At 48.5% G+C, this 26922-nt stretch overlaps 1 protein-coding gene across 3 annotated transcripts in view; it reads right to left on the reverse strand.

Annotated features, from left to right (window-relative positions):
- SH3PXD2B (SH3 and PX domains 2B) overlaps window positions 1-8611 on the reverse strand; it is a 129716-nt gene extending 121105 nt beyond the window's left edge. For all 3 annotated transcript variants that reach the window (XM_034960967.4, XM_003814025.6, XM_034960965.3), the window contains exon 1: window positions 8346-8611. In XM_034960967.4, coding sequence (XP_034816858.1) covers window positions 8346-8420 — 75 coding nt within the window. In that variant the 5' untranslated portion in view covers window positions 8421-8611. The remainder of the gene's footprint in view (window positions 1-8345) is intronic.
- Between the last annotated feature and the right edge of the window lie 18311 nt (window positions 8612-26922).

Genomic DNA, 26922 nt, shown 5'->3' on the forward strand with positions numbered 1-26922 from the left:
TGAGCCCTGCCCCCGGCCCACTGCTGGAGGCACTGAGCCTCCTGAGTCTGTCATGTCAGCTGGTTCCCGTGTCACGTCAGTGGGCAAAGGATGCCAGCTCCACCCAGGGGCCAGCTGACCCCCCCGACAAGGGCTCTAGGATAGGGACCACAGAGCCTCGGCTTCTGGGCATTACCCAGGCCAGCAGCACCCCTCCTCAGGCATTCTGCATAAAAGCTCATTGGATCTCCCCAACAAAGCCCCCTACTGCCCAGAGAAGGCTCAGGGCCAACAGTGAGTGAATGACAGAACCAAATTAGAACCCAGGCCCTGCCTGCAGAAGCCACATGGCCTTCTCAATAAACCTGTCTTCTCTTTTGGCCACTTGTGGGTGCTCACAACTCCCTGGTTGAACCCACCAGACTAACAGGCTGCTCGGGGGGCAGTGGCTCCCTTTCCTGCAGCTGCAGGGACCCACAGCTGGCTTCATCGCCAAGGGGAAGGGGAAAACTGAGTCATGCAAAGCAAGACTGCTCCCCTGACATTCCCGCTACCACAGCTCTTTCTCCGAGGAAAAAAGGATGCACAATTTGCAAGCAGGACGTGAGTGTCACGGCGGGAACGGCATGGTCCCTCTAGCCTTCCTTGTTTGGCAGTGTGATAACTGGGCTGCTTGCTGACTCGCCTGCACCTCCAGTGGGAGGCAAGAGGATGCATGAAACGCCCAGGGAAGTGGGCTGTAGGGCACACCTCTAACCTGGATGACGTTTCTGGTGCCCTGTGACTTTAGGGTACAGACCATGCTGGATCTGCAGAACTTGAGCCTACAATTCTTCCCAACCCTATTTGGCTGCAAGCACGATGGGGAAGGGCCTGGACTTGCTGAGCAAGGAGCATTTTAACCAGGAAAGCATCTGCCCAGGCCTTCCCTCGTGGTATTTTAAACTCATCGCTTTCTATTTCTCTAGCTCACGGACTGGAAAGCCACATCCAGAGACCTCCCTCTGTGGCAGGAGTGGGGAAAGAGCCTCTGAAGGCTGGTGCCTGCCTCAGGAGGACAGGAGAATCCTTTGGGACAGGATGGGGCAGCAGGATGTGGGGATCTGGCTGGAGCTGCCCCAGCTTGACATAGCTTCTTTTTAAAAATGAGCATTTGCTGTTTTTTTTATTTTTACTAAAAACAAGAATATGTGTTCATTGCAGAACATTCGGAAAAGAGAAAAGCACAGAAAAGCACAGACAAGCAGAAAAAAAAAAAGGAATGACATTTTATCAGCTGTACTTCTGAGCTTACACAGACTCATATTTTCATCCTTCGTTTGTAATCAGGTGAAAATCAGCCTGAGCATGCTGTTTTGCAAACCAGCTTTAGCTATTTAATATTCTTGTGATAGAAGATGGAACACAGTTTTACCATCTTGATGGTATTCTAGCTCATGGATATAGCACGTTTTATCTTTGCATCTCTACTGATGCACTTTTAAGTGGTTACCAACCTTTTATGATCATAAATGATACTAGGTTTGTACACTCCTAATATAGTTTACCATTATCAAACCTCAATTACATGCTAGGCCCCTTTAACTCTCACATTAGCCCTATGAAATTGGAACTATTTTTATCCTCATTTTATAGATGAGGAAACTGAGGCACAGAGGCTTGTCTGAGGTCACACAGTTGGTAGGTGGCAGAGCAGGGATGTGAACCCAAGCTGTCTGATGTACTTTCTCAGCCCACTAGAGGCGCAGAATGGCATTGATTCAAAGTCTGAACTAAAGTGACATTTAAATAATTTGAAGATATGACTGCTCCACCTCCTTTGACCCTGAGACACCTGCAGCAGCACAGAGTGCACCAGAGCAGGCTGGGACTTCTCCCATTGAGGATGACCGGCTAGGTGAGCTGAGGGGCTGGTGCATTGCACCTATGGGGTGGGGTGGGGGAGCATGGTTGACCAGGTCCCTAGCAGAGCATCCCAGATCAACACAGAAATGCCCTTTGCTTGCCACTCACTTGGCATACATAGCTTGCCTGTGTGACAAGCACCTACTTTTTCCCAATCCAAAGAAAGCAATAGTCGTTAAAGAAAAACCTACCCAAGGGGCCTTAAGAGGGCCCTAACTCTTGTGACACAGACAAAGTAGAGGACAAGAACCCCCCTGTGCAATAGGTAGGAATGGCTCTGCCTTGCTCCCGGGGGCCTATCCCAGCAGCGGCATGGGCCCAGCCTGGGGCAGGTATCCCCCAGAATGCCTCTTGAATGAAAAGACCATGAAAACTGCATGGTGTGCCTTCTGGGCAGCAGGCCGGAAAGCGGTGCAGAAATTTAGATCACAACTATTATTATCATCAATAGTACTTTTCATGACTACCATTTATTGAGTACCTTTATTTTATTTTTGCCGACAGAGTCTCCCTTTGTCACCCAGGCTGGAGTGAAGTGGCGCGATCTCGGCTCACTGCAACCTCCGCCTCCCAGGTTCAAGTGATTTATTGAGTGCCTTCTATACCCGTGAGGCTCAGCATTGTGTGCTAGGTACTATGACTATTCCCATTTTACAGATCCTCACATAGTGCAAGGTCACCCCGCTCAGGAGCGCTTGAAGAGAATTCAAAGCCAGGTCTTTTCATCATGAAGGTAACGGTGGGTTGGAAAGACATGTGCTAGCAGTTTTATTCTTCCCAGCAGCAGGGCTGGAGCACAGATTCCGTGCATACATCACCAAAAGCCTGCACAACCGTCTCAGAAGGAAGTCACTGCACCTATTTTACAAATGTAAAAACTAAGCGGGGGCATTCGGCCAATTGTCCAAGGCCATGAAGAACTTGAATCCAGATGTTTACCTCTAACACCCGAGTTCTTTCCACTCAACTTTGCTGCCCTGCCCTCTGTGTTCCCACAAAACAGGTGCCAGGGATAGGAGGAGAGGGAGGAAACTGGGGGCTGGAGAAGATAATGAAGCTAATTTGGGCAGCAGATCCATGGTTTGTTCTAGACCATTGGGCTCACCTGCTGGAGGCCCCTTAAGGGACTGAGAATGCCAGTAATGCCTACTAAGGGCGCAATCTACTCTTCCAAACTCAGCTGCTCAGCACAGTGACCCCTAGGCTTCCGGAGCCTGGCAAATCAAAGAGGGAGGTTTCAGGCTGGCAGCACAGAGCCTGCAGAGCCATCACTCCAGGGGCACCATCTACCCAGAGCTTCCTGGGGTGAGAATGACTAAGGGCTGGCGGTGGCTTGCACTTCTTCAGTCGGGGCTGAATAAATGGTGAGATCAGAGAAGGGCCTGGGATGGCCCCAGTATCTCATATAAGGGGAAACCGGGGTCCAGAAGCCTAAGTGACCCATCCAAGGTCAGTCAGCTCCGTGGTGGAATCACAGGATCCCCCTACGTTTCTCCCAGACACAAGGGCAATTCCCACGCAGCCACTCCTTGCTGTGTGACCTCAGGCACATGCCTCCACCTCTCTGAATCTGCAGACTCCTCCAGGGGAAAACAAAAAACTAATGTAATTACCTGAAGGATTAGTATCCCAAATGTATAAATAAATCCCGCCAATCAATAAAAGACAAATAACCCAATATATTGAAAAACAGGCAAAGGATAAAAACTGGTAATTCGCAGAAGAGGAAACTCAGATAGCCGATAAAGGTATGAAAAGCTGCTCAACCTCACTGGTGTGAACAAGCACCACTTTTGCACCTATTGGATTGGCAAAGACTGAAAAGTCTGATGATACGGAGTGTTAGCAAGAACAGAGAGCAAAGGGAACCCTGGGGATGTAAGTGCAAAGTTGAAAACGCACAAACCCCAAGACCCAGCAATTCTACCGTGGGACCCTGTGCAAGGAGGCAGCGGTAAGAAAGTCAACTGCTGGAAACATCCTAACAGTTCCCGGCACGAGCTTGAAAAAACAGGGGCATATTCATCAATGCCATAGTAAACGACAGTTAAAACGAACTGGAGCTAGCTGGATCGACATAGATCTCAAAAGTGTAATGCTTATTTATAGTTTTAAAACATTCACGACAATACAAGATTTTAGGGAATGTTAAAAAGGGAAAAACATTAAAAGGTCCATGGGCTGCGGTGGGAAGGGGATTGATGGCAAATGGGCGTGGGGGATCTTTCTGGGGATGATGGAAATGTTATAATACTGCATTGTGGTGATGGTTGCATAGCTCTGCAAATTTACTTTAAAAATAAGTGAATTGCACACTTACAATGGGTGAATTTTATGGTATGTAAATTATACCTCAAGAAAGCAAGCTGTTAAAAAAATATCCTATCTATTAGTCTATTTTTTATAAGTGCATGGGAATGATCAACATCAAATGCAGGATAGTGGTTTTATGGGGGAGGGGCAGCATCGGGGAGGGCGTCCGGGGGGTTTGCATCTGCGATGCTTTATTTCTTAAAAATAAAAACAAAAAAGTTTTGAAACAAATTGGCAAAATATAGAGATGTGAAGACTTGGAAGGTATATAGATATAGACAGCTATTTTATTCTATGTATCTATATATGTGCAGAATATTGTATTACTATATTGAAAATATACCCATTTGAAAGGGACCCAGTGCCCCGCTCAGGTTACCGAGGACACTTTGACCACTGTTATTCTTGCTGCCATAAATATTCCGACCATCCTGCTCCTCTTAACATTTAAAGATCTTGAGACAGAGCAGGCCAGCATCTCCAGGCTCCTGCTGCCGAGACACTAATGCTTCTGTACATCCCTCTCCAGTGCGGGAAATGGGGTGATCCAAATAAAACCCACAAATCCTACCTGGAGCTCTTCTTCCTCCCCCCAAGCTGAAGACAAGCTAGCTGGGGAGGGTCTCCCAGGATGTCACCCTCAAAAGCCCCTCTCCATTCATCCCCAAGCCCTCGGGCTCTAGTGCAGGAAAGATGCTGGCAGAGAAAGGCAGGAGCTCCCCAAATCTTCACCTCCCTGCTTCCAACAGAGGGCAGTGGCTCCAGGGAAACGCTCTCCAAACAATATCATGGTTCATTGTCATCAGCCTCTCAGGATCTCACAGGCACCCGGAGCTTCTGGCCCTGCATTCTCCAGACCTGGCCTGTGGCTCTGCCCCTGGGCCCATGGATGATGTCTCTGCCTGCGGGTGACTGAGGCTGGGGCTGGAGAGGACGCCATTCTGATCATGGAGAAGGCACCATTTCAGAGGGAGCAGGTGGCCCAGCCCTGATGGGCAGCCCTGAACTCCGGGTGCAGTTCTCCAATGACATCTACAGCACCTGTGACCCTGTCCCTCACAGGCAAGTGAGTGATGAGCAGGTGGTGGCCGAGATGGCTACAAATGGGGAGAGGGGTAGTGGGAAATTAGGGGGCATAGTGAAGAGGACTCTCAAAAACTGACTTTATATTCTATGGTGCAGTGGCTGGGGTGGGATGTGTGTGGTGCTGCCCCCCAGAGGACATGCAGCAATCAATGCCTGGAGGCCTTTTGGGTGTCACAATTGGGAAGGGGGATGACTAGCTGGGTAGAAGCCAGGGATGCTGCGAAACATCCTGCAATCCACAGGACAGCCCTGTAACAAAGAATGATCCAGCCCCAAATGTCAAAAGTGTTGAGTTTGAGAAACTCTGCCCTTGAGGGATGTAGCAGTATTTACACAGAAGCTAGAGCTCAGAGAGGCAAACCAACCAGTCCGAGGTCACACAGCAGAAAAGTTCAACTCCCCAGCTGATGCTGTCTCTCCAGGGTGGCTTCAGAAAGAGGGATACCAAATGGGAGTCAAAGTCCAGGCTCGCCAATAGCTGCCTTCATGCCCACTCTTTCCAGATTGTGTGAGGGGTTGGGGTGGAGCTTGGGAACAGCAGCGGTCGCCCACCACAGGGATCTGTTTCCATTGGGTTCGGCTCCCCTGCCATCAAGGCAGTAAATGTTCTCTGTTCCTGTGGATGACTCAGGCTTCAGTTCAGCCCATTGCCCCTCCTCATCTGATGAACCCAGAAGCCTGGGCTAGAAGGGAGAGGGCCCCTTGAATCACATGAGTGACTAAAGCCACATGCAGAAAAACAAGTTCTTGATGAATCCCCCTACCATGTGACTTTGGCATGTTCCCAATCAGTGACAAGATACCTCAGGACAGGCAGGCAGGGAGCTATGCCTTTAGGGCATTTAGGAATGCCCTAAGGCAGCCTGTCATGTGGCTGCTACCCCTAGGAAATGGACACCACCATCCCCATTACACAGATGAAAAAACTGAGGCTGAGGTGACACAGCTACAAGCTGGGAGGCCAAGATCTGAATCCCAATCTATGTTTTAACATAGAAACTTGTCTCAGGGGGCCCCCAAAAAGTGGCTGAAAGCTTCAAAAGACGGTTCTCAAAGCGCAAAACCTTCAAAAAACTGGCAAGGATGGAGCTGACAGAGCAGAGAATGAAAAGCTTCCAGGTTTTCACTAATGATAAGAGAGATTTCCCAGTTTTTCAGAGGACTTTGCTCAGAGAAACTATAGGGGTACTGGATGTGGGAAGTGGTGTGGTCCTTTTGGGGTCCAGCGGGCCTGGATCTACATCCCTGCTTGGCTCTTGACTGTGACCTTAGGCGTGGGACCTCACTTTGCTGAGCCCTGGTTTCCTCATCTGTCAAATGGGCTTAAGGCCCTCTGCCTGATATGGGCGTGATAGGAGAGGCCAGAAGAGGGCGCGTGGACGATGATGGCCGGGCCTCGGTGGCGGTATCTATTCTCGTTTTTGCCAGCTCACAGACCTGGTGGGAGGTGGCATGGAGAATTCCAGACTTCCTCCAGTTGCCATGTTGGTGAAAACTGTCTTCATGCCAAAGAGGCAAACTCACTTACACGCTAACAGGCTCAAACAAGAAACTAAGATTTGGCAGCATTTGAAAACAGTTAACAAAAAATAAAAAAAGGAAGAAAAAAAAAAAGACAATTTAGCTCAGCTCTGGAATCAAGGGAAACTTCACTCTATATAAAGATGCCACAGGTCCAGGAAATAGCTTCCCACCGCCTGGCTAAGGGCTGAATAACTGGCTGCCCAGCCAATAACAATACAGACTCACACAGCACACCCTTTCTTGTGGAGAGCGCGGAGAGGGTTCCCGGCTATCTCCTTTCAGAATTTCATAGGCTATTCATGGAAGGCATGCAGATCTACTTTGTAAGAATTAGTTCTTAAAAAAAAAAAAGATCTGAAGACGACTTCCAGGGAGGCCAAGGAGCTTAATTTAGCCAGCCAACGCCCTTTTCTATTCATTGTTCTATACTTCTTTGTTAGGATTTTTTCCCTCCCTCTTACTCTTTTTCCCTTCCTGGTTAACTTCTCTGCAGCCAGGCTCCGCCACTGCCCACTTCTCACCGCCAGAGACACTATAGCCCCCTTCCCTGCTGTAATGAGGCCCTCCCCAAGGCCTCATGTGGGCCCATCACCCCACATCCCCTTTATCTCCACCTAGAACCTGCGAGGTGGTCCCAGGGCCTCCTGAATCTGCAGACGTGTCCCCTAGGTTGCTGCGGAAGCCACTTTCCACCTGCAGGTCACCGTCAGCCCCAGGCACCCCTGCTGGAGGGAGGGAAGCCCGAATGCAGCTCTATGTTCCAGGACCTGCAACCTCTGAGCCTCAGCCTTCCTATCTGCAAAACGACGCTTCTGTCCCATTTTCTCAAGTCCTTGCCAGCTCCAAACAAGATTCCCATGTTCCAGAGGGAGATGCCAGGAGAAAACTTTCGTACATTTTAAAACAGAAGTTACTGGAGAGAGGGGGCAGGGGATGTTTTTAACCCTTTAAAGGCGTAGCCACTCAAATGATCCATTCCCAGAGATCTCCTCCATCGCCCAGGCCGGCTCTTGCCAAAGAACGGAGTCAAATTCGGCGAACCCTAGAGGGGCTACCTGTGGCTGGGGACTGCGGGTCTGCGCGCCTCTGGACAAGGAGGGGCAAGGCGGGCGGCCTGAGAACAGGCACTTCTCTCTCTCCCGCTTTCTGTCTCAGACCCCTCAGCGGCTGGGGCCAGACTTTTCCACAGATGAGCAGGACGGGAGTTGGGGGGACACGGAGGAGACGGAAAGGGGTAGAGGAGCCGCAGGGAGGCGACTAGGGGGGCGAGGCGGGAGGAAGGGATGGAGGGGGAGAACGAGGCAAAAGCGGGGAGGGGAGGGGAAGGGATGGAGGGGGAGAACGAGGCAAAAGCGGGGAGGGGAGGGGAGGGAGGAGGAGTCGGGAGGGACCCGGGCAGCGCCGCCGCAGGGCCGAGGGGAGAGCAGGGGAGGAGGGGACGGGAAGCGCTGGAGGCAGAAGTTTTCCAAGCCGGGGGCCCTCGGTCGCCCCCGACGGGGCGCGGGCTCAAGGGGGCGTGGGGGCCGCGCCGCACTCACATAATGCTTGTTGGGCACCCGCCGCTTCTGCACGTCTAGCACCTTCACCTCCACGATGCTGCGCCGCGGCGGCATGGCCGCTCCTCCGCCCGCAGCGGGCCGAGCGCGGGTGCGGGTGGCGCGGGGTGCAGGGAGCGCTGGGGGCGCGCCGCCGCGGGCAGGGAACCTGGAGCTGAGCGCAATCACAGCCGGGGCCGAGCACGAGCCGCCGCCGCCACCGCCGCCGCCCTTCGCTCGGCGCGCACTCCAGCCGGGCCCAGCCGCCGCCGCCCGCCCCCGGCCCGCCCCCCGCGCCGCCCCCCGCGCCGCCCCCCGCGCCGCCCCCCGCACCGCCCCCCGCACCGCCCCCCGCGCCGCCGGCCCGCCCCCCTTAAAGGGCCCGGCCCCGACCCCCGCCCACCGCGCGCGAACCCCGCCGGCCACGTCCGGCCCCCGCCCGGCCTTTGTCCCGGTGCTGAGCCGCCGCGCCGGGGGAGGGGACTGGACTGACCCCGTCGCCCGTTCACTGATTGACGTGTCGATTCATTCCAGCACTCTCGCTCCGGCAGCCGCCATCCACCGCCAGTTTGGAGAGCCGGACACCCGGGTTCGAATCCCGGCTTTGCCGCTTTTCCACTCTGTGCCCTCGGCAAGTTGCTTAACCTCTCTGGGTTGGGTCTGTTCGTCTATAATATGAGCCTAGTAGTACAAGCACCATGTTTGTCTTTTTGTGTCTGGCTTATTTCACTCGGCATAACGTCCTCAGGGCTCATCCATATTGTAGCATGTGTCAGTGGTACCGCCTGCCTGCCGGTGCTGCGCCCAGGATTAAGTGCATGTGAAGCCATTCCGCAGTGCAGTCCATGGTATGAGTGCTGGCATTCCTAAACCCACCCCAAGCCCTGGTGATTCAGGAGGAGCAAGAGACCCATGACCAGGTTCCCCCAGCCTCAGTCTGGGACATGGGGAGTGAGGGAGAGAAAAACTGCAACAAATGCGCATACGTGCAATGTAATTGCGATGGAAGCAACAAAAGGGGATAAAAGGGTGGTGACTATGTGTGAGGGGCACCTGGGTGCTTGTTAGCAAGGCCATCGATTTCCAGTTGCGGAGCACTTAACTGCTCGCTGGGCCCCGTGGCCCCTGCTTTTCACAAATGCTGTCTTTGCATCCTCAGGCAGACTCTAGGAGGAAAAGGTGTTTTTACAGAGGGCGGCCTCCAGACATTTGGACATTTCCAGTGAGGCCCGAGGACCCTCTGACTTGGGAACTGCACTTCAGAAGAATGTGCCTTACAGGAATTACATCAGTGAAGGTCCAGAGTCAGGGAGGCGGTGGATGGAGGCCGTCACTGCCTGCCTCTAGGTGGATCTCACACGTTGAAGCTACCGTGGCTGGGGCAGCTCCTCGTTTCTTCATCTAGTGCCTCCTAGCACTGGCTGGGCACTGAGTCACTTTCAGGAGATGTTGGCTGAATGAATGGATAAATGAATATATAATGCATGGATGGGAGGTTTAGGCCCCTGGCCAGTGTTTTCACAGCCAGTAAGTGGGGGCTCTTTTCAACAAACCGTACGACTCTTCTCCGTGCCACGACAGAGCTACTTCCCATCCCGGTCCAGGATCAGCCTTTGGAAGAGGGTGGGCTTATCCAGGGGAGGACGGCTCTCAGCCACCCTGGCCAGGCCACGTGGATGATTTGGGCTGATTCACTTTGGATCCGCCCCTCCATTTGCTCCTCTGACTTCCTTGCCAGACTTTACCATCCTGCTTCGGCCCCAGAGGCTGGCCTGTGTGGATTTCACTGACAGCTCTCTGTCCTGGTCTTCCTGTTTGGCTTGGCCAGTGGAAGGGCCTGGCAGGAGATTGAGGGCAGGAGGAGAGAGGGAGGTCTGGGTATTTAATCCCTAAGCCCCTCCTCCCCGATTGTTTTTACCAAAGGTGCCCTTTCTCACGTGGTCTCTCTCAGGGTTCCTGAAGCCACTTTTCTGCTCAGGACAGTGACAGTCTTGCTGTTGCAAGCCCTGGGTACTACGCCATCCTCGGTGCTTCCTTAGCCCCGCCCACACCTGTATACATTGACCCTTTACTAAACTGTCTTCATGGACCCAGCTTGAGGGTGGCATCTGTTCGGTGCCAGGACCCTCACTCATGTAATTCCTGTAAGGCACATTCTTCTGAAGTACAGTCCCAAGCCAGAGGGTCCTGAGGCCTCATTGGAAATGTCCAAAGAAGTGAAGGTCTGCTTTTCTGTCCCTGCCACATCGTGCATTGCCTTATTAGGAGCCAAGCCTTCCTAATAAGGTAGAAGCTAGAGGCCCTCTCTGAATCAGCCAGCTTCCTGGGTTTTTCCGGAGAGGCAGAGAGACCTGCCCCCAGCCACACCATGGGCGGCAGAGGTGGGTCCTGCTGGCTGTGTCCGTCTCCTCTGTCTGGGGAAGACAAAGTTCCCCCCACAACCACCAGTAGCAGAAGATGCTATCCCTGCATCTTTCCGTATCTTTCCTTTGTCTTACTTTTTTATTGTAGTAAAAAATACATAACATAAAATTTAACATTTCAACCATGTTTAAAGCATACAGTTGAGTGGCATTAAGTACACTCACATTGTTGTGCAACCGTCACCACCATCCCTCTCCAGAACTTTCTCATCTTCCCAAACTGGAGCTCTGTCCCTATTAAACACTGAGTCCCCGCCCACTGCCCCCCAACCTCCTCCAGGCCTTGGCAACCATTGTTCTACTTTCCGTCTCTATGAGTTTGACTACGCTAGGTACTTCATGTGAGTGGAATCACACAATGTTTGTCTTTTTGTGTCTGGCTTATTTCACTCGGCATAATGCCCTCAAAGCTCATCCATGTTGTAGCATGTGTCAGAATTTCCTTGTTATGGCTGAATAATATTCCATTATATGAATATAGCACTTTTTCTGTATCCATTCATCTGTCAACAGTCACTTGGGTTGTTTTCATCTTTTGGCTATTCTGAATAATGCTGCTGTGAACGTTGGTATACAAATATCTGTTCAAGTCCCTGGTTTCAGTTCTTTTGTGCATATACCAAGAAATGGAATTGCTGGATCATGTGATAATTCTATGTTTAATTTTTTTTTTGAGGAGCCCCTAAACTGTCTTCCACAGGGGCTGTGGCATTTCGCATTCCCTCAGCAATGCACAAAGGTTCCAATTTCTCTACATCCTTGCCAACACTTGTTATTATCTGTTTTGTTTGTTTGTTTTGTTTTGTTTGAGAAAGAGTCTTGCTCTGTCTCCCAGGCTGGAGTGCAGTGGCGCAATCTCAGCTCACTGTAACCCCTGCCTCCTGGGTTCAAGCAGTTCTCCTGTCTCAGCCTCCCGAGTAGCTGGGACTATAGGCGCCCGCCATGCCTGGCTAATTTTTGTATTTTTAGTAGAGATGGGGTTTCACCATATTGGTCAGGCTGGTCTCAAACTCCTGACCTCACCCCCCTCAACCTCCCAAAGTGCTGGGATTACAGGCATGAGCCACCGCCCCCAGCCTTGTTTTGTTTTTTAAGAGACAGGGTCTCATCCTGTCACCCAGGCTGGAGTGCAGTGATTTTGATCATGGCTTACTGCAGCCTTGATCTCCTGGGCTCAAGGGATCCTCTGCCTCCGCCTCCCTGGTAGCTGGGACTATAGGCACCCACCAGCACATCTGGCTATTTTTAAAATTTTCCTTTTGTAGAGACAGAATCTCACGATGTTGACCAGTCTGGTTTTGGACTTCTGGCCTCAAGTGATCTTCCTGCATTGGCCTCCCAAAGTGCTGGGATTACAGGCATGAGCCACTGTGTCTGGCCTGTTTTTATTTCTTTATTTGTTCATTTGTTTTTGATAATAACCATTCTAATGGATGTGAAATGGAATCTCATTGTGGTTTCGATTTGCATTTCTCTAATGATGAGTGATATTCAGCATCTTTTCATGTGCTTGTTGGCCATTTGTTTATCTTCTTTGGAGAAGTGTCTATTCAAGTCCTTTGTGCATTTTAAAATTGTGTTATTGGTTTTTTTCTTCTTACATTTCTATATCACCCATTTACCTCCTAGACAACTTGGGCTTTTCTGAGTGTCCACCATAGTTTTTGGAGAACTGAATTGTGGGCTGGTGATGCAGTTTAGGCTGGCTGTTCAGACTGGAAAGATCCATTTAGGCTCTGCTTGGGAGAACTGAAGATTATCTGCTGATAAAAATCTCAACCCAGATGGTCACTACAATTCACTGGAACTGGACTAGTTCCTTGTCACAAACACAAAACACTTCTGCAAATTCGAGTTCATCGGGGAGCCCAAACCTAAGGGAGAACTCGAATGGAAGAGAAATCCCATTTCAACTAGTCCAGTTCCAGTGAATTGTAGTGACCATCTGGGTTGAGATTTTTATCAGCAGATAATCTTCGGTTCTCCCAAGCAGAGCCTAAATGGATGATATAGAAAGGCAAGAAGATATAGAAAGGCAAGAAGATATAGAAAGCCAAGTTGTCTAGGAGGTAAATGGGTGATATAGAAAGGCACCCCAGTGATATTTCTTGCGGTTTGCTGATGGGCTTTGTCCTGGGTTATGGTGCTTTATATACATGATCTGAATGATTATAACAGCCCTGCAAGTTGGATGCCATCCTTTTCAGTTGCTGGTGGGAAACGGAATCTGAGTGAAGTGAAAGAGTCTAAGGCCCCAGAGCTGGTCCGGAGCAGGCATCTGGAGCCAGCCTGACTCCAGGCTTTGTGTTCATTTGGGAATCTGTGTCTAGTAGTCGCTCAGCCACTTGCCAGGTGTGTGATCTTGGGAAGCCACTTGACCTCTCTGTGCCCCAGTCTCTTTATCTGTAAGACAGGGATAAGACCTGTAGGCTTGTTCGGGTGTCTAAATTACACCATATATTGAAAGCCCCATGTGTTTTTTATTATTTTGCTACTGGCCAAATTGACAGTTAAACATCTCTCTTTAACCTGCATCTTTATCCATTTGGATGGATACCCATTCAAATCCCAAAGCTGATTTTAATCCTAGGGCCGCCCTGAACCACATTCACTTTTTTCTCATCTGGACCCTCTTTATAGTTCCCTGGCTATGTGTCCAGGTTCACCTACTACCAGTCACCTCCCTTTCTCCATGTCCCAAAAGTAGACATAACTTGTCATCTCTAGAAGAAAATAGATTCGGTTTTTTCCCACTATCAGAGGCGTGTGAACCAGAGCAACTCCATCTTGAATAGGGACTGGGTGAAATAAGGCGGAGATCTACTGGGCTGCATTCCCAGGAGGTTAAGGCATTCTTAGTCACAGAATGAGATAGGAGGTCCGCACAAGACACAGGTCACAAAGACCTTACTGATAAAACAGAATGCTGTAAAGAAGCCGGCCAAAACCCACCAAAACCAGGATGGCAATGAAAGAGATCTCTGGTTGTCCTCACTGCTCATTATATTAGTTATAATCCATTAGCGTGCTAAGAGACATTCCCACCAGCACCATGACAGTTTACAAATGCCATAGTGATGTCTGGAAGTTACTCTACATAGTCTAAAAAGTTCCAGAAATCCCTGCCCCTTTCTTGGAAAACTCATGAATAATCCACCCCTTGTTTAGCACGTGATCAAGAAATAACCATAAGTATACTTAGACTCGAGCATCACATGCCAGGGCTCTGCCTATGGGGTAGCCACTCTTTATTCCTTTACTATCTTAATCAACTTGCTTTCACTTTATTCTATGGACTTGCCCCAAATTATTTCTTGCATGAGGTCCAGGAACCCTCCCTTGAGGTTTTAATCGAGACCTTTTCCGGTAACAGCACCGACATGCCTTGGCATAAGCTGCTCATTTCCCCACCTTGTCTGCTGGTGAACTCTCATGCAGCCTTCAAAGTCCATACTGAATGTCACTAATATCACTTCCTGTAGGAAGCCCTGACTCCCAGATGGGTAATTGTCTCCCCCCCCACCCGGCTGCCACTGTGCCTTGTCCCAGCTGTCATTCTGGGCTGTGATTGTTTTCTTAATATCCAACTCCTTTGCCAGACTCCAAGCTCCCAAGGAGCCAGAATGGCCTTATTTGTCTCAAATTTCCCACCTTTGGCACAGAATTAGCAAAGAGAGGCCCCAAAGAGATGCTGTGGGCTGAATGAACTCACCTCTATCTCATGAACTCTAACCTAAGTCCTCAGGGACATTAATTGAACCTCCAGGGCCAGGCTTGCTGTTGCCCCTGCCCATTCCCCAGGCCTCTTCGCGCCATTTCGCTGTTTCACACGGTTCTGGGAGCACTGACACTTCCCCGATCGAGGTGTGGAGTGTAGAAGGTGGAAAAGGAGGTAAATATTCCACCTTAGCTGACTTCATTCCTCTAAATTTCTGTTCTAGAAGTGCATTTTGCAGGCTCGAGAGCTGTAGACCATAGAAAATCAATGCTGGAGCCAACGGACCGCAGAATTCCACATGGCAGGTTTATTTGTGATCAGGGCCACGTGTTCAAGGGGCATTGAGTCCATCGACCTGAATCAGCTTCTACTCTTTTCGTGATTTCGGTGTCTGCCTGGCTGGCAGGCTGCACTTCTCCCAAATCCCTAGTCCCCAGGACAGATAGCCAGACCCAGGGAGCTGAGGTCTGCTCCTTCTTTTCCTTTCTCCATCCACAGTCTCTGGGAAGAAGCTGGGCTTGGAAAGAGATTCCCTCCGTGACTGCTGTCTGATTGGCTGGCATTGCAGGGTGGTCATAACTAATGTGGCCACGCTTTCTAATGCTCAGTGGCCCCGCACACGTGGTCCTGAGAAACAGACCACAGGCTATAAGAAAGCAGGCCTTATGGCAAAATTCCAGGTGCCCAGGTTGCAGGGCAGAGCCTTGGGGGTGGGGAGGAGGTTGAGTGATGCGATAGCTCAGGGACAGGGAGAAAGAGACCTCAGCCTCCTTCATTCCATCTTCTCTCTCTTTCCTGGCTGCCAATTGTATCTTCCTAAAGGGAAGCTCTGTGGATCCTCCCCTGCTCAGAAACTCTCACTTTGCTCCTACCACTCACACGTGTTCATGAGCTTTAGGTTGGCATTCAAGGTTTCCATGACCTTGTTCCTTCAGTACTCCCGTCATGTGTATCTACTTTGTGTTTATAAGTTGTGCATCTTGGCCGGGCGCGGTGGCTCACGCCTATAATCCCAGCACTTTGGGAGGTGGGTGGATCATGAGGTCAGGAGATCGAGACCATCCTGGCTAACACAGTGAAACCCTGTCTCTACTAAAAATACAAAACATTAGCTGGGCGTGGTGGCACGCACCTGTAGTCCCAGCTACTCTGGAGGCTGAGGCAGGAGAATCACTTGAACCTGGGAGGCAGAGGTTGCAGTGAGCTGAGATTGTGCCACTGCACTCCAGCCTAGGCGACAGAGCGAGACTCTGTCTCAAAAAAAGAAAAAAAAATTTTGCATCTCTCTCTCTTTTCCCCACTTCTCAAAGGGATGTGCGTGTTGTAATATAGCTTTTCTTGAGCACGAACCAATCGCTGTCTATAGCACCACATAGTTTATATCAGTTTCTGTATCTAATATGCCCAAGAAGTCTGCAGTGTGCATAGTATTTTTCCCATTCCAGTGAGAAAATCAAAGCTTAGAGAAGTTGCCCAAGGTTATAACACAGGAAAATTGTGGAGGTGGGATTTGAACTCAGATCTATCTGGCTGCTTGACTTATGTTCTTTCCATGGAGGCAAGATTTCCCTTGAGGACAGGGACTAGTGTCCACTGTCCTCCATGATGTAGGTGGGAATGAATACAAAACTAGGAAGACACCAGCCCCTGTCCTCTAAGCTGTTCTCTATCACTAGCCAGATGGGTCTTTCGAAAAGGCAAGTCAGATCATATTCCCCACCCCCACCCCACCTTTGCTTAAAATGCTCCAGTGACTTCCCGTTGCACTTAGAATAAAGAGAAAGTCCTCAACACAGCTTCCAAGGCCCAGCAGGAACTAGCCTCTCGTGACCTGTTGACCTCATAACATCCTGCTCCCTGGCACACTCCCCTGTAGCTACTCTGACCTTCTCTCCATTCTTTTTTTTTTCCTTTGAGATGGAGTCTCGCTCTGTTGCCCAGGCTGGAGTGCAGTGGCACGATCTTGGCTCACTGCAACCTCTGCCTTCCAGGCTGAAGCAATTCTCCTGCCTCAGCCTCCCGAGTTGGGACTACAGGCACCCGCCACCATGCTTGGCTAATTTTTGTATTTTTAGTAGAGACGGGGTTTCGCCATGTTGGCCAGGCTGGCCTCGAGCTCCTGACCTCAGGTGATCCATCTGCCTTGGTCTCCCAAAGTGCTAGGATTACAGGCATGAGCCACCACACCCGGCCGTTCTCTCTATTCTTAAAACACACATCTCTTTGCACATGCTGTTCTCTCCTCCTGGAATGCGTTCCCACCAACACTCTATCTTTCAAGCTTTCCTTTAAATGTCAGCTCTTCTGAGGCCTTCCCTAAAGTAGCTCCCCGACCTCCCTGTGTATTTCCTTCACAGCACTTATTGCTGTTGTCATCCTTTTCTTGTTTCTCTCCCAACTAGAACTCCCCTTGAGGGCAGTCCAGTCTGTCTCATTAGTTTTTATCACCCAATGCCAGCACAGTGCCAGCAGGCTCTTAGTAAATAGTTGTTGAATACGTGGATGGGTGTCTTTTCCACAAGAAGGGCAGGGACCCTTCTATCCCACAGTATCTGGTTCCTGGTGTGCTCAGCAAATCTTTGTTGAATGGATGGATGGGTGAAAGAATGAATGAGAAAATCGTGAATGGACGTGTGCACGTATGAAAGATCATATTGATCACAAAAGAGTTTTGGCTTATGTTTCATGTCAATGGGCATATACTCCAGTAGTCTCTGCGGTGTCCAAGCCTGGTGACTCTCATCTTGTTCACAGAAGCCTGGAGATACCTGCAGAAAGACTAAGGGTGCTTGAAAGATGGAGGTAACCAACACAAAAAGTTAGCCGGGCGTGGTGCCGGGCGCCTGTAGTCCCAGCTATTCAGGAGGCTGAGGCAGGAGAATGGCGTGAACCCAGAAGGCAGAGCTCGCAGTGAGCCGAGATCGCGCCACTGCACTCCAGCCTGGGCGACACAGCTAGACTCCGTCTCAAAAAAAAAAAAAAAGAAAAAAGATACAGGTTACCAACCTTTGAGCGGCTTGGGTGCATTTCCTTATTCAGCCACAAGGTGGCAGCCTGCCATGGCCGCCATGGCACCGCCTCCCGCAAGGAGCAACAATTAATGTTTAATAATTGCTCCCCAGTGCTTCCCATGCCCCGCATTTCCTGGGGAATCTAACTGCTTTGTTACCCCATGAGTTTGTTCCGTTGACTATAAAGGTTATGGTTCAGCCTTTCCTACTCAGAGAAAGTGCTTCGGAACATGATCCAAAAGTGCAGTTATTATGTTCGCCAGGTCAGCAAGTCTTTACAGAGTGCCTGACGCGTGCCAGGCACTGTGCTGTGTGAGGTGCTTGGGATACATCAGTGAACTAAACAGGTGAAGATTCATTTTCTTGTGGCACTCACATTCTAACAGGGAAGTCAGGCAATAAGCGATAAATATAGCCCATAAGGAAATTGAACAGCCTGTTAAAAGGTGATGAACACGATACCGCTGTGAACGCAACAAACACGACGCAGGGATAAGGGGGACGGGGAGGCTGGGGCGGGGAGAATAGGAGGCAGCTTAAAATAGGGTAGAAGGTGACATTTGAGTAAAGACTAGAAGGAGGTGAGGGAGTGAGCCGAGCAGGCGCCTGGGGGAAGAGCCTTCCAGAAGGCAGGAACAGTCAGTGCAGAGGCCCAAAGGTGGGAATGTGGCTGGCAGGTCTGAGGAAGAAAAAGGAGGTCAGTGTGGCTGGAGTGGAGTGACAAGAGGAAAGAGAAGCAGGACATACGGGGACAGAGAGGCACCAGGGCACGTGGAACTTTGCAGGGATCGTGGGAACGCTGGCTTTGACTCTGAGGGAATTGGAGCGCGAGGAGCAGGACGACCTAACTTCTGTTTTGGAGAGCTCGCTCCGTCTAGGATAGATGCCAGCTCTCCTGGGCATGGGCCCGGATCACAGTCTTCCACCCCCTACCACTCTGAGTGGGTCCTGTGACTTGCTTGGCCATTGAAATGTGAAGAGAAACAAAGTGCTTCCCCTCCAGGCAGGAGGACCCAATGGGCAACTTTGCCTCTATTCTGTGCCTGGCAGTGCTCCAGATGGCATCAGTCTGGGTCTTGGAGGGACAATGAGGAACAGAAGCCCCCTGCAGACATGTGCCGAATGTGTGAGCAAAACCTTTGTTGGCTCAGTGACTGGGCTTTTGATATTATTTTTTACTGCAGCCTAGCCTATCCTTTCCTGATTGCTAGAGGCAAGCGTAGAACAGGGCAGCCTGCTAGGAGGTTACTGCAATGGTCCAGATGAGAGATGATGGTGGCCCAGACCAGGCATTAGCAGTGGAGATGCTGAGATGGGGCTGGATTCTAGATATGGCGAATTTTACCTTGTTGGGTGCTGGATATTTTTATAGTCATATAAATATTCTCGAGCTTTGTTCTGGAATGCAGTAAAGCTATTTGGAAATGGCTTGATTCTTTCGGATCTCCTCTTTATATTTTGTTAGGCAAGATGAGAGCTGCATTTAATCTAGGGTCAACTTTTCCCCACTACTGAGGCAAGATCCTTCTGAGAAATCTGACTGATGCCCTGTGAGTTATGAGTTATGACCTTCCCATTCTTGCCTTAGGAGAGAACCACTATTCCTGGCCAAGTGTGAGCTTTTTGAGGATTTGGCTGTAATCTTTAAAGGTGGTTCTTTCCCTGGCATGCTGAAGTTGATAAAATACACTGAAGTTGATAAAATACACTGTTTCATAGTTTTTCTGAGAATTCCAACTTCTGGAATTCTATAGGCCTGTTTCTAATGTCTATTGTTTCTGCTGTTTCTAATTCATTTTGTCTTCTATCTTTTTTTTTTCCTGGATACTTTATTGAAAAAGCATTTATTGAAATAGTTTGAGGCCTAATGACATTATCTTCCCTCAGAAAGGGTTTTGGGACCCTATGGCCTAAGTTCCAGGCTTGATGCTATAAAACCAAACCACAGTCTATTCCATGGCTGGCTTCTTTCTGATTTGCCCTTAATTCTAGAAGGCAGCCTGCCAGAGTCCCAGCCCAAAAGGTGGAGGTGGTTTACTAAGATCTCAGCCCTTGACAGTCCCTAGTTCTAAATTGTGCCCACCTAGCACTTTGAGGCTGACAAGAGGGCAATTCAGCCTCTCAAGTGGTCAGATTGACAAATGCCTCCAGTGAAAACTGGTCCTGAGTTCTTTGGTCACCAATTAGGGTTCCTTGCCTGGGGACACAAATGTGAGTTTTTTGATGATTTGGGGACATTAAAAAATATCTTTCAGCCTTTTTACTTATTTTACTATATAACCTACCATTAGTGTCATATATGCATTTTTATTTATTTGCTTATTTATTTTAGTTTTTAGAAACAGGTTCTCACTCTGTCACCCAGGCTGGTCTCAAACTCTTGGCCTCAAGTGATCCTCCTGCCTTGTCCTCCCAAAGTGTTGGGATTGCAGACATGAGCCACTGCACCCAGGCTTATTTGCTTATTTAAACAGATACTGTGTTGCACTTACCCTGTGCCTGGGCCAGATACTTCTAAGCACTCTACATATAACCACTCAATCCTCACAACAGGGCTATCAGGTAGGTACTATTTTTTTCCCCCATTTTGCAGACAAGGAAATGAAGTATAGAGAGATTCAATACTCACGAAAGCTGGTAAGTGGCAGAACCAGGATTTGAACCAAAGCAGTCTGCAGAGTTCACGCACTTGTGTCCCTGGCTGTTTATAAACTTATGTTCACAACCTGTGATGGGTGCTATGAAGGCATAGGAGGCCAGTCCGGCCTGTTGGCTGCCCTGAAAAGGTCATATTTAAGTGGAGAACTGATGGGTAAGTGTGACTGACTTAATCATGGGATTGGGTGGCAGATCACGGGAACAGCATGTGCAAAGGTCCTGAAGTAGCCATTCAAGGAATGGTGAGAAGGCCTCAGAGGAGGAGTGTGGTGTAAGATAAGGCAGGGATGTAGTGGAGGTGGGCTTCATTCAGTGTTTTGGATTTTATCCTAAGGTCCCTGAGAAGCCTTTAGAGGATTTTTTTTTTTTTTTTTGAGACAGAGTCTCGCTTTGTCACCCAGGCTGGAGTGCAGTGGCATGATCTTGGCTCACTGCAATCTCCACCTCCCAGGTTCAAGCAGTTCTCCTGTCTCAGCCTCTTGAGTATCTGGGATTACAGGCACGCACCACCACGCCTGGCTAACTCTTTGTATTTTCAGTAGAGACAGGGTTTCGCCATGTTGCCCAGGCTGGTCTCAAACTCCTGAGCTCAGGCAATCCACCCGCCTTGGCCTCCCAAAGTGCTAGGATTACAGGCGTGAGGCACCGCGCCTGGCCAACTTTAGAGGATTTTTAAGAGAGGAGTGATGGTCAGATAAATAGGCCCACACTGTGTATGCCTAGGCCTTAAAGCAGAATTAAATCCCTGGGGTAAAAGAGGTTTGTGACTCTTAGTTCACCGTCACCCCAGGTCACACCAGAGAAAGCTTAAGATCACTGGGGTGAGGATTTCTTTGAAGAGAGTTTTTGGGGTGATACATTTCTCTTTCTCTTCTCTTGGTTCTCTCCCTCCCTCTTGCAGATCAAAAAAGGGGTGGCCTTCAAGACAACTGCTCGTAGAAAGTAGGGAGTCAGCCAGCAGGGAAACTGACACTTTCGTCATTGCCCTCCAATCCACCCCACGTTCGTTGAGTTACAGACCCTGGAGGGCTCCAGTAGCATGGATGCTCATTGCGGGGGAGGGGGGAATTGGGGGCGGGGGTGGAGCCAAAGCCACTGGATTCTGTCTGTGCTCTGGAAAACGGAGGGCCATGGTGGGCTGGAGCCACCCATGAGGGCACAGCCAAGTGAGAGGACTCAGAAGACAGTGGCCTCACTTCCAGAATCTGGCCAGGCAAAAGTGCCAGCAGTTCCTTTGGGTCAAGTGCGGGCTGGGAACGTGGCTGGGCTGGAGCCACCTGGAAGCACATGGCCGGAAGACAAGTGCCCTCCAAGGGCTCTGTGCCCGGCCATGCCTGTTGGAAAGAGGCCAAGAAGTGGACCTTCAGAGCAGGGTATAAGGGGAAGCATAGAGACAGATGCCGGGGAGTGGGTAGGACAGGGCCTTAGTAGGGGACAGAGTCTGGAAGGCCTTACCAAGCTTCAGGGAGAAAGAGCTACAGATTTTCCAGAGACCTGACAGTGGCTTTGAAGACAGTGGTGGAGTCAAATCCTGCTTGTCCCCTAATGAGTCTCTGCTCCTTTAATATTCAGGTACAGGCAGCCAGCTCAGGTCCGAGCAAAAAGTGAGGTGGGTGCAGCCAGATGTCACTCTCTTTTTCCTTGGAGTAAATTTCCATAGCTTGCTGTCTTCTACTTCCGCTCATTTCCCTGCAAGAGGGAAGGTCTATTGCAAAATTTCTGCTCAGTATCCCCAGATTTCTAACTACTTCTTCAGTCTCATTTTCCATTAGAATCTTTCAGTTCAAGAATACTGAAATATCTTTAGAGTCTGGTAAGTTTTGTACCTATTTAAGAAACTGCCAACTGTTTTCCAGAATGGCTACACCATTTTCCATTCCCACTAGCAATGTATGAGAAATCAAATTTCTCTCCATCCTCACCAGTGTTCGATATTGCCACTATTTTTAATTTAGCTGTTCTCATAGGTGTGTGGTGATATTCCACTGTGTGGCTATAACGTTGTGAATGTTTAGTCACTCAGAAGTTGATGGCCATTTGGGTTGTTTTCACCTTTTGGCAATTGTGAATAGTGCCACTATGAATATTTGTGTCTAAGTCTTAGTTTGAATACCTATTTTCAATTCTTTACGAGTGGAATTGTCGAGTCATGTGGTCATTCATTAATTAACGTATTGAGGAACCGTCAAATAGTTTTCCACAGTGGATGTGTCGTGTAACAGGTCCACCAGCAATGTATGAGGGTTCCAGTTTCTCCATTTCCTTGCAAACACTTACTGTTTTGTTTTGTTTTGATATGGCCATCCTAATGGGTATGAAGTGATGTCGCAGTGTGGTTTTAACTTGCATTTCCCTAAGGACTAATTATGTTGAGCATCTTTTCATGTGCTTGCTGGCCATTTATATATCTTCTTTGGAGAAGGGTTTATTCGGGTCCTTTGCCCATTTTTGAATTAGGTTGTTTGTCTTCTTGGTATGGAGTGTAAGAGTTCTTTTTTATTCTAGTTACAAGTCTCTTAGCAGATTATGATTTGCAAATATTTTCTCACATTGTGTAGGTTGGTTTTTTCACTTTCTTGATAGTGTCCTATAAAGCATAAAAGTCTTCAATTTTGATGAAGCCCAATTTATCTACTTTTTCTTTTGTTGCTGCTTTTGGTGTTTTATCTAAGGATCCATTGCCAAACTCAAGGTCATAAAAACTTATTTCTGTGTTTTCTTCTAAGAGTTTTATAGTTTTACTCCTTGTATTTAGGCATTTGATTCATCTTGAATTAATTTTTTGTATGCGGTATGAGGTAAGAGTCCAGTTTCATTCTTTTACACGTGGTTATCCAGTTGTCTCAGACACATGTGTTGAAAAGAATATCTATAATGTTTTTGAGTGTATAACTTCGTATAGCTTATTTTAGTGGTTGTTCTAGGCATTATATATTCAAAGCTTATCAAAGTCTACTGGTGTTAACATTTTATAAGTTCAAATGAAGTATAGAAACATTATCTCCCTTTGTGTCCCCTCTCCTCCCCTACTTATAATAGCCTTAAATACTTCCTCTTCATACACTGAGAATCATATTAGACAGTGTTATGTTTGTTTCACAGTCAAACATAATTCAGAAAACTCAAAAGAAGAAGGAAAGTCTATCTTATTTACCTATATATTTGCTGTTTCCATGCTATTTTTTTTAAATTCCTGATGTTCCAAGATTCTATCTTTTGTCACTTCCTATGTTTAGACAACTTCTTTTAGCCATTCTTTTAGGGTAGGTCTGCTGGTGACAAATTCTCCTGGTATTCCTTCATCTAAGAATGTCTTGATTTCTCCTTTATTCCTGAAGGATTTTTTTTATTTGCTGGACCTACAATTCTAGGTTGGCAGTTTTCGCATCTGAAAAATGTTTTGCCACTTCTTTCTGGTCTCCATGGTATCTGATGATAAAGAAGTTGTCATTTGAATTCCCTCCCGCCCCCCCACTGGCAATGTGTTGCTTCTCTTTGGCTGCTTTCAAGACTGTCTTAGCTTTCAGAAGGTTGACCATGTGTGTCTTCTCGTGGATTTCTTTGGATTGATCCTATTTGGGGTTTTCTCAACTTCTTAAATCTGTAGACTTTTTTTTTTTTTCCCAAAGTTGAAACATTTTCAAATCCTTTTTCAGCACAACCTTCTTTATCCTTTCCTTTCCGTTTCTTTCTCGTTTCCCTCCAGGACTCCAATGGCATGAGTGTTAGCTCTTCTGTTACAGTTGTAAGTGTACCTGAGGCTCTGTTCATTTTTTTCCCAATTTATTTCTTCTCTGTTGTTCAGGTTGGGTCATTTCTTTTGTTCCATCATCAAGTTTACTAATCCTTTCCTTTGTCATATCCATTCTGGTGTTGAGATATCCATTGAGTTCTTAATTTTGGTTATTGTATTTTTTTAGTTCCCAAATTTCTACTTGTTTTTTAATATCTTCAACTTTTTTGCTGAGACTTTCTAATTTATCCTTGATTTTAAATGTGTTCTTAATTGTTTGTTGAAGCACTTTTAGGATTTCTGCTTTAAAATCTGTGTCAGATGATTCGAACATCTGTGTCATCTTGATGTTGGTATCTGTTGATTGTTTTTTCTCATTTTATTTAAGATCTTCCTGGTTCTTGGTATGATAAGTGATTTTGATTTTTTTTTTTTTTTTTGACAGAGGCTCACTTTGTCTCCCAGGCTGGAGTGCAGTGATGCAACCTTGGCTTGTTGCAACCTCCACCTCCCGGGTTCAAGAGATTCCCCTGCCTCGGCATCCCAAGTAGCTGGGAGGGACTACAGTCACGCACCACCATGCCTGACTAATTTTTTTTTTTTTTAGTAGAGATGGGGTTTCACTATGTTGGCCAGGCTGGTCTCGAACTCCTGACCTCAAATGATTCACCTGCCTTGACTTCTAAAGTGCTGGGTATTACAGGTGTGAGCCACTGCGCCCGGCCTGATAAGTGATTTTTGATTGAAACTTGGACATTTTGGGTATCATAAGACTCTGGATCTTATTTAAATTGTAGGTTTTAGCAGGCATTTTCTGACGTTGTTGTAGAGGATGTAGGGGCCTCTTCCTCGTTACTGCCAAGTGAGGGTGGAAGTCCAGGTTTTCCACTTGGCTTATGTTTATGCCTGAAGCAGGGGGCTTCTTGTTACTGCTGGGCAGGGTGGGAATTCCATTTTCCTATGTGGCCTCCACTGCCACTGTGTATATGGGGTGGTCTCGTCATTGCTGAGTAGTGGTAAATGTCCTGACTCTCCTCAGGTCTCCTCTGACACCACCCCGGTAGGGAGGTCGAGGGGCACCTTGTTACCACGGGTGGGCTGGATGGAGTCCAGACTCCCCCATAGTCTCCACTGACACAATGGAGGAGGCCTCAGGACCACCAGCTTCCTTCTGGGTCTCTCCGACACTGCCCTGGTGGTGCAGTAGGGGAGGCTTGCTACAGCTTGGCCAGGGTGGAAGGCCAGGCCCTCCCCTTGGCCTTCGCGGGCGTGGGCAGTGTTTTCTGTGGAGCTGGGCTAGAGCAGAGTGGTTATTATCTAAACGTTTCCTGTCTTGCCAAGCTGCCCCTTGTCTGGTCTTCTAGTTAGAGAGTGCAGGCTCTTCTTGGAGCTTCTTCAGTCGACCCATTGACGTTTCTGGGTTTCTAGCTTGTCTAGTATTCAGTTTGGGAACAACCCAGAGAGCCCACCACCCTGCTGTTAGTTGGGTCCTAACATTCCAGCTGGTCTGCCTTCTTCTCTCCACCTTCCAGAGTCTTCTTACGTTTGTTTTATATCAAATATCTAGGATTTTTTTTTTGTATTTAGTGGGAAGAAGAGGGAAAAACATATTTATTCCATTTTTCTGGAAATTCTAGAACAAGGTTCTTTTCATTTTTTACCTATTGAAACCCTCAAATGATTACTTCACCTGCTGGGTTCTTGGGAGGATTCAAGATGAGGCCCAGAAAGTGTAGAGCAAACAGTAAGTGCTCAAATAAAGGTCAAGAGGAGAAAGAGATGTTGCAATTCTCTCTCTCTTTTTTTTTTTTTTCCAGAGTCTTGCTCTGTTGCTCAGGCAATGGTGCAATGGTGCAATCTCGGCTCACTGCAACCTCCACCTCCTAGGTTCAAATGATTCTCCTGCCTCAGCCTCCTGAGTACCTGGGACCACAGGCATGTGCCACCATGCCTGGCTATTTTTTTTTTTTTTAATTTTTAGTAGAGACAAGGTTTCACCTTGTTGGCCAGGCTGGTCTCGAACTCCTGGCCTCAAGTGATTCGCCCACCTCGACCTCCCAAAATGCTGGAATTACAGCTGTGAGCCACCACGCTCGGCCCAGCATTCTTATTCTTACTGTTTTGTTATTTTGGAAGCACTAGTAGTTAATTCCCTGTTCATTCAAGCTACTGCTAGATAACAGTAGGTCTGAGGTTTTGAATTATTGATAAGTACTATTTTATCTTCCCTGACATAAACTTGTTTGAGCTTTCTGTCTGATTTCTCTTCCTGTCCCGCCCCCTCATGTAAATGACAACCATTTTGATTGAGCACCTTCTGTGTGCCAAATGTGTACTCCAGCCTTACTTCCATCTCTCATACACGCAGAAACCCTGAACCGTTAGGAGGGACTTGTTAGATCTTGGGCTGTGTTGGGGGATTTGGGAGAGGAGTCAAAGAGGTGGGGTTTTGCTCTGGATGGGCTGCTGTCAGGAAGCAGGGATAATTCAGAGTCTAGTAATACTTTTTATCTAGGAGGCAGGGGGAAAAGAGCCCAATTGCTCAGCTTGGGCGGGAGGGGAATACGTGCTGTTTAGGGCATTGCCCAGGGTCTTGGTTTTTGTCTCTGCAGGGCACAATTAAGGAGTGGTCTTTTTTTGTTCTGTTTCCTCACCTTCACAGTGTCCTCATCTGACATTGCTATTCTGTGAAACTGTGTGTGTTCAGGATGGCGTGGCACAGCCTGGCTGGAAGCAGGAGGCCAGCTACCAGCTTTTGGTGTCAGGACTGCTTCTTTCTCTTTCTCTTTCTCTCTCTCTCTTTTTTTTTTTTTTTGAGACAGATTCTCCCTCTTGTTGCCCAGGCTGGAGTGAAGTGGTGCCATCTCAGCTCACCGCAACCTCTGCCTCCTGGGTTCAAGCGATTCTCCTGCCTCAGCCTCCCAAGTAGCTGGGATTACAGGCTCCTGCCACCATGCCTGGCTAATTTTTGTATTTTTAGTAAGGACAGGGCTTCACCGTGTTGGCCAGGCTGGTCGTGAACTCCTGACCTCAGGTG

The sequence above is a fragment of the Pan paniscus genome, chromosome 4, assembly GCF_029289425.2.
Source record: "Pan paniscus chromosome 4, NHGRI_mPanPan1-v2.0_pri, whole genome shotgun sequence".
NCBI lineage: Eukaryota > Metazoa > Chordata > Mammalia > Primates > Hominidae > Pan > Pan paniscus.